Source organism: Oncorhynchus clarkii, chromosome 17 (assembly GCF_045791955.1).
Source record: "Oncorhynchus clarkii lewisi isolate Uvic-CL-2024 chromosome 17, UVic_Ocla_1.0, whole genome shotgun sequence".
Taxonomy (NCBI): domain Eukaryota; kingdom Metazoa; phylum Chordata; class Actinopteri; order Salmoniformes; family Salmonidae; genus Oncorhynchus; species Oncorhynchus clarkii.
The window spans coordinates 29,193,998-29,205,770 of NC_092163.1; the positions used below are offsets into that span (position 1 = coordinate 29,193,998).

General features: G+C 43.1%; 1 protein-coding gene across 2 annotated transcripts in view; it reads right to left on the reverse strand.

Annotated features, from left to right (window-relative positions):
- The window catches only part of LOC139370687 (vesicle-associated membrane protein-associated protein B-like), a 44,237-nt gene extending 36,890 nt beyond the window's left edge, over positions 1-7,347 (reverse strand). The window contains exons 1-2 of one of the 2 annotated variants that reach the window (XM_071110312.1): positions 7,082-7,347; positions 41-193 (exon numbers count right to left, since the gene is read on the reverse strand). In XM_071110312.1, the coding sequence (XP_070966413.1) occupies positions 41-193; positions 7,082-7,139 (211 nt within the window). In that variant the 5' untranslated portion in view covers positions 7,140-7,347. Of the gene's footprint in view, positions 1-40; positions 194-3,677; positions 3,892-7,081 lie in introns of those variants that run through there. The other variant, XM_071110311.1, reaches the window with a different exon arrangement.
- Positions 7,348-11,773: the final 4,426 nt, after the last annotated feature.

Consider the following 11,773-nt stretch of genomic DNA (forward strand, 5'->3'; position numbering starts at 1 on the left):
CTACCGTACGTCCTGGTGAAATCAACATATACGTACGTACCTGAGATGTTGATTGAGGTGCCGGCGTCGATGACACCGCTATTTGGCCGGACGCAGTACCGGCGCGGGGCTGTCGTCTTGACTTTGAAGCACACATTCCTGTCTGTGGGGTTGGAGAGCTTTAAGGTTGTGTTGACCACATCCGAGAAGGGACCTGTGGTGGGAGAAGAAGGTTTTATCAAATATAAATAAAAACTTTACAGAGGTAGGCTTATACACTGACAGAGAAAATATTGGAGACTATCTTAAAAGGTAGATTCAGTAATAGCATTTTACAATTTTAAAACAACACAATAGAAATCTGACAAGACTGCCACTAGCGGATTTTACCAATATGGGCATGCCTCATTCTTTGCTTTGAGACAGTGAGGGGCAATGAGGGGCACAAGGCTATCGCATTCTATAACATCTGGATTCATGGGTGGTAACGATGACAGAAAAAGAAGAGTATGAAATTGCCACAAGCAGACAGACTACTGCATGTGAAAGATGCAAACTGTAGAGAAAACATGATGGGCTAATCAAATGAATAGGGTTACTGAATCAACACATCAAAGGCATAAAAATGTGCTGGATCGCCATTGAGGAAGGGGGGAGTTTGAAGAGAGAAAGGGAAGTAACAATACAAAAATCATGATTAAAGCGATTCACATTACGCAATGGTAGAGGAACACATCTTAAGGACAACAAGTCTGAATACTAGTCTTTCAAAACAAAAGAATAGCAGGCCTACTTTTGAGCTATAATGGCCTATGCTTTTCACTGGGGACATCAATGAACTGTGTTAATGACCCACATCCCGACAATGACGGCTTCACTGAAATGGCAGTAGTCCTAATCATCATCAAATTATTATCTGGGGCTAGGCTTCTTCTAATTCTCACTCTCTTGGAGGACCTGAGCCCTAGGACCATGCCTCAGGACTACCTGGCCTGAGGACTCCTTGCTGTCCCCAGTCCACCTGGCCGTGCTGCTACTCCAGTTTCAACTGTTCTGCCTGCGGCTATGGAACCCTGACCTGTTCACCAGACATGTTACCTGTCCCAGACCTGCTGTTTTCAACTCTCTAGAGACAGTAGGAGCGGTAGAGATACTCTGAATGATCGGCTATGAAAAGCCAACTGACATTTTCTCCTGAGGTGCTGACCTGTTGCACCCTCGACAACCACTGTGATTATTATTATTTGACCCTGTTCGTCATTTATGAACATTTGGACATCTTGGCCATGTTCTGTTATAATCTCCACCCAGCACAGCCAGAAGAGGACTGGCCACCCCCCATAGCCTGGTTCTTCTCTAGGTTTTTTCCTAAGGTCTGGCCTTTCTAGGGGGGTTTTCCTAGCCACCGTGCTTCGACACCTGCATTGCTTGTTGGCTGTTTGGGGTTTTAGGCTGGGTTTCTGTACAGCACTTTGTGACATCAGCTGATGTAAGGGCTTTATAAATAAATTTGATTGATTCACACGTTTGAGGTGTATGGATCTTGACACATTAGGCCAGAAGCGCACACCAAATTGCAACCCCAGCCTTTTGTCATTGCCTGAATAATAATACAGTAACCTCACTATACTAACCTCACCCTTGATTTTAATAAGTAGAGCAGCTGATGCTATTAAGGCCATGACTAGCCTAATTAGAAAGCAGTTTTCATGCCAACCACATCCTTGGGTCCTTTGTCTAGAGTTCCATTATTTCCTCGGCGGTAGCGAACAATGAACAATCAATATCCAAGTCCTCTTAAAAAATAAAAATAAATAAACAAGAGTAATACAAGAGCAGCTTTTTAACTTCAAGAAAGGATTAGCTATCAGTGGTATTATGACTAATAGCTCTCGTGCTACAGAACAATAAAACATGGACCTAGGCATACTAGTTTCAGTGGTATCTAAGATAATGCCTAGGATCTTGTAGAGAAATAACATCAGTGGCATCTTGAACGAAGACACTGGTGCCACAGCGACAGAAATGTGGCCTTTTTAATTTATTAGGCCCATCAAAAATAAAAAGTTGCTTAAACCGTATAGTCTAAAACATGTAGCCTGGGCCCCTATCTTAAGAAAAGTTGGCTATGGAGGAGAATTAGGAAGGACGTAGCTAGTTGTAACGGTAACCCAGCCAGATGCAGTGAAAATAGACCAAATGAATTTGGTATATTGTAACAGCTTTATTTCATTTGGTCAAAACTATGTGGAATACTTTTAATCGCTGAGGAATCCAACTACCTTCAATTTGTTTCTAATAGTCTACAAATAGCCTGGACAAGGTAGGCTAATGGCTGTCCTTGAAGAACAAGAGGATATTTGAGGCACCAGGGGCGTAGGAAGGAACACTACTAGCCTCAAGCCACTACATCCAACCAGATCCTTTCTTTACTTAGCCATCTCTGTCAAATCCCTCTGCACAGACAGACTTCAAGTTCACACCCAGCTTGATCAAGTACCTCACAGAGAACGCTAGCCTACAGGAATGCCAACACGAAGTCAAATCTGATTTCAAAATGATATTGCACCACCCGAGTTGTTTCACTGAAGAGTGACCTTCCATTGTAATTCCACGTGCCTGTTGTGGAATTGCTCAATATCAAACCACTTTTGTTTTACAACTCTGCATCATGATGGTTGCATTAAGTGGGTGAACTCACAAGCCAGACCACAAAATGATATCCTCAACAGAATGACTCAGGTCAGCTACACTTTTGTTTCTGTGAAACCAGTTTGATAGGAAGCAAAAGCCTTCGGAAAGCACTTGGCCATATGACATTGAGCAACATACAGCTGTACAGGATTTAACTCCTCAACTGGATTTACAAACTAGCCTTAAGACATTCCACAGGACCTCAGAGTACACTTTGCACTAAAAGGAAGAACATGAGAGATTCGAGGGATGATAAATTATCCGAGTCTGGAAGACTCCATTTCAGGCTACCAAAATAAAACACACCTGCCTTCTAGCTGGTATAGAGGAGGAAGGCCTTGCATTTGAGGGAAAGATGGATGTATTGTGAATGGAAATGTGGAAGTGAGCTGCCTCAGTCGGAATTAGCACATACACTAAGATTCTAGATAAAGTTCCACACCACAAATGTCCACAGCAACTGACACTTCCCTTTGCACACTGAGTCAAGACAGAGGTGAAATTCAGAACCTCACAATTGGTGAAACATTGCTTTCAATTAAACAACTCACTCAGCTAACTCCTGTGTAGTTGATCTACAACTTCCTGAAAGTGCCTTGGGATACTTTCCAACTGGCAGAAAAACTGGCAGCGACAAAAATAGAGTTCTGAAGGATATATATTTGATGCTGCCATGTTGTCTGAAGGGTGTGTTTTAAGACAGAGCAAGACTGTTTGGTACCTTGAATGTGCAGTTCCAAATTTACATTTTTACAGATTAAGTTGATTTACACTACCGGGCAAATAATTTAGAACACCTACTCATTCAAGGGTTTTTCTTTATTTTTTACTATTTTAGAATAATAGTGAAGACATAAAAACTATGAAATAACACATATGGAATCATGCAGCAACCAAAAAGTGTGAAATCAAAATATATTTTATATTTGACATTTTTCAAATAGCCACCCTTTGCGTTGATGGCAGCTTTGCAACACTCTTGGCATTCTCTCAACCAACTTCACCTGGAATGCTTTTCCAACAGTCTTGAAAGTGTTCCCACATATGCTGAGCACTTGTTGGCTGCTTTTCCTTCACTCTGCGGTCTGACTCATCCCAAACCATCTGAATTTGGTTGAGGTCTGGGTATTGTGGAGACCAGGCCATCTGGTGAAGCACTCCATCACTCTCCTTCTTGGTCAAATAGCCCTTACACAGCCTGGAGGTGTGTTGGGTCACTGTCCTGTTGAAAAACAAATGATAGTCCCACTAAGCGCAAACCAGATGGGATGTCGTATCGCTGCAGAATGCTGTGGTAGCCATGCTGGTTAAGTGTGCCTTGAATTCTAAATAAATCACAGACATTGTCACCAGAAGAGTACCCCCACACCATAACAAATCCATGCTTTACGGTGGGAAATACACATGCAGAGATCATCCGTACACCCACACCGCGTCTCACAAAGACATGGCGGCCGGAACCAAAAATCTCAAATTTGGACTCCAGACCAAAGGACACATTTCCACTGGTCTAATGTCCATCGCTCGTGATTTTGGCCCAAGCAAGTCTCTTCTTATTATTGGTGTCCTTTAGTGGTTTCTTTGCAGCAATTCGACCATGAAAGCCTTACTCACACAGTCTCCTCTGAACAGTTGATGTTGAGATGTGTCTGTAACTTGAACTTCGTGGAGCATTAATTTGAGCTGCAATTTCTGAGGCTGGTAACTCTAATGAACTCTGGTAACTCTAATGAATACCCTCTGCAGCAGAGGTAACTCTGGGTCTTCCATTCCTGTGGCAGTCCTCATGAGAGCCAGTTTCATCATAGCGCTTCATGGTTTTTGCGACTGCACTTGAAGAAACTTCTTGACATTTTCCGTATTGACTGACCTTCATGTCTTAAAGTAATGATGGACTGTTGTTTATCTTTGCTTATTTGAACTGTTCTTGAAATAATATGGACTTGGTCTTTTACCCAACAGAGATATTGTCTGTATACCAACCTACCTTGTCACAACACAACTGATTGGCTCAAACACATTAAGAAGGAAAGAAATTCCACAAATAAACTTAAGGCACACCTGTTAATTGAAATGCATTCCAGGTGACTACCTCATGAAGCTGGTTGAGAGAATGCCAAGAGTGTGCAAAGCTATCATCAAGGCAAAGAGTGGCTATTTGAAGAATCTCAAATATAAAATATATTTTGATTTGCTTAACACTTGTTTGGTTACTACATGATTCCATATGTGTTATATCATAGTTTTGATGTCTTCACTATTATTCTACAATGTAGAAAATAGTAAAAATAAAGAAAAACCCTTGAATGAGTAGGTGTTCTAAAACTTTTGACCGGTAGTGTTTAAAGATGCTCTAGCTCATTGGTGAACACTTGAGCCCAAAAGGACCACAGCAGAATTTGTTGTCACCAAAGGCCTACCTTTCAATGGGCAATTTTAGCCTAAGATGCTAGGTGATTTGATTCTCTGTCCAGTCAGACTTTAATGAATCACAATCAATTAAGTGTTACAGCGCAATGGAAACTGACATGCTTATAAATATGCCATTTGTGGAGCATTTCATAAAAATAAACTGTGTGTAGGCCTAATATAGTTTACCTTAATACAGATCTATCACAAATAAATTGTAAATTCCCCCCTTCCATCTGCTCACTCTAATGTCCCGCTCCAGTTACAGCCATGGCCACTGCGCTGTCACTACTTTACCAATGTACTGTACGTCAGTGAATTATGAAGTCTTCAAAACTGGAATTGAGCTCATCCGACTCTGGGTAAGTAGAACGGCTGCCTTCACTGCCAAAATCTTGTAATGTGGTTGTTATCAGCTGTGTGTGCAGGGCAGGAAACTGTCTTGTGAGTGCTGAGCAGCAGCCAAACAGAGCAGTTTCTATGGGTAACATTACTCACATGCAGAGCAGGGGACAGACAGACGAGCAGGGGACAGACAGACGAGCAGCTAATGGAGGAAGTTATTTCTGATTTCTGCATGTAAAAATGAGCAAGGGACGGGAGTGATTTTTATCAGGATGGGACAGGAAAGTTCCTGGATTATAGAACTGTTGCGGGATCAGGATAGTACGGGAAAATTTGACAAGACGGGAATGGATTTTCACTCCCATGTCAACCTCCATCTCAGACTACTCACCCCACTAGGCTATACATAGAAAATCACTACTAGTAGGCCTAATCAAAAATGCATAAATGAAAAGCTTAGTTCAGGTGTGTTGTAATGTTCTCGAAATATGGCCATAATTTAAAGGAAATATATTGGAAATAATTTCTTAGGCCCTGGGTTCCCAAACTTTTTCATGTAGAGGACCCCTAAATAACAAAAATAATAACAGGCTTATAGGAGAGGCCTATGATTGTGAATTGCCTGACAGAAGTCTTGAATTTCTTGTGATTTAAATATTGGTATGAGTAAAACAAAAATTATGTCACTTGCAATGAGCCAAGACAAATAAAGAGCCTACCCACACAACAAGCAGGGCAGTTATAGCAATGGATTATATTGGCTTGACATGTCTACCAAGGCCGGGGGGGGCATCTCAAAATGTCTGTAGAAAGGCACTAATACAACAGGTACAGATGAAAGGCTACTTATTATTTTGGATCTCAAAAATGACCTAAAATTAATTAGTGATAATGCTTCAGGAAACATACAGAAGCTCTTACTTAGTGGGTCAATAAATTCATATGTACCTGGACACATTGTAATTCTTAGGATGCTCAGTACAAACTGTCCATATGGCACCCTGAGCCATATTGTGCTCCTTACCACACCTGGTCACCGATGAGAAAAACCTCCAGATATAAATGGTATTTCATGCCTAGTTCCACCTGAAAGCTGGCAAGCCATTAGAATGACAGCTAGCGAATGAACAAGTTAGCTACTCGCTAGCTAGGACACAAACTATTGTTAGCGTGCTATCATTATGCTTGAAAGTAGGGGCAATCAGCTGGCATTCATTGCTAGCTTGCTAGCTCAAAGGGCTACCTACACTGACATAATGTTGTCAGTCAAGCACGATAATAAAACGACTGACTGGCCTACTGGAACGCTATTGCACAATGCACGTGAAACATAATGCACCAACGTTAGCTAAGTAGTTAAAATACTAGGTCAACTAGACATTATTAATAGCGCCAAAGACCTGTCAGGGCGCTGCAGTTACAACGTTAGTTAGCTTTTTTTTCCAGCAGGCCTGTCTGGTCAAGGTAACGTAAACTGGCTAAAACGTTGGCTAGCTAGGGAACGCAAGTCAATGTTAATTCGAAATGATTATCCTCCTTAATTCACTATTAAGATTTTACAAATGAAGGGAATGATGTGCCCCCCCTCATTACGCTGGGCCTGTTACTACCTCCCCCCTCCCTTCAGAGTTGGGCCCTCCCCTCAGTCTCTTACCTCGGAATTTCAGTTCGTGCTGTGGCTCCAAGAGCAGGACCTGATCTTGCCTGGCCATGTCCCAGCGGTTCCAAGGGGGTAGCTCAATGTAAATGGTTTCCGTAGATTACTCTGTTATGGTGATGTTAACTAGTGTTATGTTTAGAGTGAGTATTATGCTAATTAGTTATGACTATCCAGTCCCCCGGTCACCGCAATTAGACAGGGTGCTACTAGCGGCTGTTGTGATGATGATGATGATGATGATGATGCAGCAGGAAGGGAGTGAGAGTGGCTTCGTGCGACGTCACTGACCCTGCATAGCCACTCAATTGTAATGGCGTCTTTTTGTAGGCACTAACTCCTTCATGGTACGTTTGTCAAAGCCTATGGGAAAATGAATGGGTTATTTGGAGGGGTTTTGGTATAAACGCCAAAAATGATGGTCTGTGGTAAACACAAGCTTAAGAGATCTAATACGTTTTGTTCTATGAGATAAACTTCATCAACTAATGTCACTTTTTGTGAATTTTGAAGCATTTGTGTAATCAAAATTCTATATAGCTCGCAAGCTTGTAGTCTCAAAAACGGAAATGAGGTAAGGCTACCTCTGGTTCGTTCAGCTGTTCCTATGGGGAAAATGAATAATGAATGGGGAAAGAATAGGGTTTAGGACGCCGAAAAGAAGGTCTGAGGTTAACACAGGCTTAGGAGATCTTATATGTTTTGTTCTACGAGATAATATCAGTCAGTTAACATGACCTTTATGAATTATGAAGCCTTTATTGTGCTTCTTTTGATTACATTAATGCCTAAAAATTCACAAAAAGTGACATTAGCTGATGAAGATAATCTCATAGAACAAAACCTATAAGATTTCCTAAGCCTGTGTTTACCACAGACCTTATTTTCTTAGTTTATCCAAAAACTCCATTAATTTCCACATAGGCTTCGTCCAAAGAACCATGGCAGAGTTAGTGCTAACAAAAATACACCATTACTATTGCTCTCTATGAGGAGTGAAGCGGGGATGCGAGGAGTACAGGCAGAGACAGTACTGTAGGTAAGTACAGGCAGTACAAGTTTAGAAACTCTGTGGTACAAGCGAGAGGGAGTATTCTTCTCCTTTAAATTTATTGGCGGATCGCATCCAACTAAGGTGTATACACCGCCACCTACTGTATTTATACAAAAAGGGGAGGGGAATAGGATAGGGATAAGGGAAGAAAAATATTCCTATCGAATAACCCTACACCCATTAAAACCTCACCACTTTTCCACTACTTGGCCCTATCTGATCCTACACCAGGCCGGCAGCCTGGGAGGATGGGATACTATCGTTCAACACACTCTTCTGCAGTACAATCTCGTACACCCAAGAACTTCTCTGCAGCTGCCACCACAAAATCTATTTTCTGTGATTCCATTCCATTTCTGCGGTACAGTTGATAATCATGGCTATGAACGCTAAGAACACAGTCTTACTGAAACACGTTATTCCTATCCCCCTCTATTGGCCTCGGCCTACTCACAGGGAGCCTCTAAAGATCCCTCGCCCTGGACCCATCTTCCTCTACTACTCTCTTCACTGCCTCAGCATACGACACCTTCTGTACTACTCTGATCCTGGCAACCGGCTCGAACTGCCTTTCTCTCACTGGACACTCCAGCACATGGGTAATCCTACAGTTAACACATACAGCTTTTTCTTCTCACATATAGGAATCTCCAATCTACACACTGATGCTTGTCACATATGGATAGGTGCACTGACAATGTGTTGTTTTTACAGGGTCAGCCATAGTAGTACGGCGCCCCTGGAGCAAATTAAGGTTACGTGCCTTACTCAAGGGCATGTCAACATTTTTCACCTTGTCGGCTGGGTATTCAAACCAGCAACCTTTCAGTTACTGGCCTAACATTCTAACCGCTACCTGCCACGTTATGGCTTCATAAAATTAATCCCATAAATCATGCACTTCTAGTTGTACAATGTTATACATTTTGTTAATCCTGTACAGTTTATCAGACAAGTGTAAATTGGTAACACTTCAATAATTAAATCACTTTGATAAAGGATTTACTCATGAAAGGACAGATATATAATTTACATATATCCAGACTCATATCAAACATCTCCAATCTAAAATCAAATCTAGAGTCGGCTTTCTATTCCGCAACAAAGCCTCCTTCACTCACGCCGCCAAACTTACCCTAGTAAAACTGACTATCCTAACGATCCTCGACTTCGGCGATGTCATCTACAAAATAGCTTCCAATACTCTACTCAAATCAAATCAAATTTTATTTGTCACATACACACATGGTTAGCAGATGTTAATGCGAGTGTAGCGAAATGCTTGTGCTTCTAGTTCCGACAATGCAGTAATAACCAACAAGTAATCTAACTAACAATTCCAAAACTACTGTCTTATACACAGTGTAAGGGGATAAAGAATATGTACATAAAGATATATGGATGAGTGATGGTACAGAGCAGCATAGGCAAGATACAGTAGATGGTATCGAGTACAGTATATACATATGAGATGAGTATGCAAACAAAGTGGCATAGTTAAAGTGGCTAGTGATATATGTATTACATAAGGATGCAGTAGATGATATAGAGTACAGTATATACGTATACATATGAGATGAATAATGTAGGGTATGTAAACATTATATTAGGTAGCATTGTTTAAAGTGGCTAGTGATATATTTTACATAATTTTCCATCAATTCCCATTATTAAAGTGGCTGGAGTTGAGTCAGTGTGTTGGCAGCAGCCACTCATTGTTAGTGATGGCTGTTTAACAGTCTGATGGCCTTGAGATAGAAGCTGTTTTTCAGTCTCTCGGTCCCAGCTTTGATGCACCTGTACTGACCTCGCCTTCTGGATGATAGCGGGGTGAACAGGCAGTGGCTCGGGTGGTTGTTGTCCTTGATGATCTTTATGGCCTTCCTGTAACATCGGGTGGTGTAGGTGTCCTGGAGGGCAGGTAGTTTGCCCCCGGTGATGCGTTGTGCAGACCTCACTACCCTCTGGAGAGCCTTACGGTTGTGGGCGGAGCAGTTGCCGTACCAGGCGGTGATACAGCCCGCCAGGATGCTCTCGATTGTGCATCTGTAGAAGTTTGTGAGTGCTTTTGGTGACAAGCCGAATTTCTTCAGCCTCCTGAGGTTGAAGAGGCGCTGCTGCGCCTTCTTCACGATGCTGTCTGTGTGAGTGGACCAATTCAGTTTGTCTGTGATGTGTATGCCGAGGAACTTAAAACTTACTACCCTCTCCACTACTGTTCCATCGATGTGGATAGGGGGGTGTTCCCTCTGCTGTTTCCTGAAGTCCACAATCATCTCCTTAGTTTTGTTGACGTTGAGTGTGAGGTTATTTTCCTGACACCACACTCCGAGGGCCCTCACCACCTCCCTGTAGGCCGTCTCGTCGTTGTTGGTAATCAAGCCTACCACTGTTGTGTCGTCCGCAAACTTGATGATTGAGTTGGAGGCGTGCGTGGCCACGCAGTCGTGGGTGAACAGGGAGTACAGGAGAGGGCTCAGAACGCACCCTTGTGGGGCCCCAGTGTTGAGGATCAGTGGGGTGGAGATGTTGTTGCCTACCCTCACCACCTGGGGGCGGCCCGTCAGGAAGTCCAGTACCCAGTTGCACAGGGCGGGGTCGAGACCCAGGGTCTCGAGCTTGATGACGAGCTTGGAGGGTACTATGGTGTTGAATGCCGAGCTGTAGTCGATGAATAGCATTCTCACATAGGTATTCCTCTTGTCCAGATGGGTTAGGGCAGTGTGCAGTGTGGTTGAGATTGCATCGTCTGTGGACCTATTTGGGCGGTAAGCAAATTGGAGTGGGTCTAGGGTGTCAGGTAGGGTGGAGGTGATATGGTCCTTGACTAGTCTCTCAAAGCACTTCACGATGACGGAAGTGAGTGCTACGGGGCGGTAGTCATTTAGCTAAGTTACCTTAGCTTTCTTGGGAACAGGAACAATGGTGGCCCTCTTGAAGCATGTGGGAACAGCAGACAGGTATAGGGATTGATTGAATATGTCCGTAAACACACCGGCCAGCTGGTCTGCGCATGCTCTGAGGGCGCTGCTGGGGATGCCGTCTGGGCCTGCAGCCTTGCGAGGGTTAACACGTTTAAATGTTTTACTCACCTCGGCTGCAGTGAAGGAGAGTCCGCATGTTTTCGTTGCAGGCCGTGTCAGTGGCACTGTATTGTCCTCAAAGCGGGCAAAAAAGTTATTTAGTATGCCTGGGAGCAAGACATCCTGGTCCGTGACTGGGCTGGTTTTCTTCTTGTAGTCCGTGATTGACTGTAGACCCTGCCACATACCTCTTGTGTCTGAGCCGTTGAATTGAGATTCTACTTTGTCTCTATACTGACGCTTAGCTTGTTTGATAGCCTTGCGGAGGGAATAGCTGCACTGTTTGTATTCGGTCATGTTACCAGTCACCTTGCCCTGATTAAAAGCAGTGGTTCGCTCTTTCAGTTTCACGCGAATGCTGCCATCAATCCACGGTTTCTGGTTAGGGAATGTTTTAATCGTTGCTATGGGAACGACATCTTCATCGCACGTTCTAATGAACTCGCACACCGAATCAGCGTATTCGTCAATGTTGTTATCTGACGCAATACGAAACATATCCCAGTCCACGTGATGGAAGCAGTCTTGGGGTGTGGAATCAGCTTGGTCGGA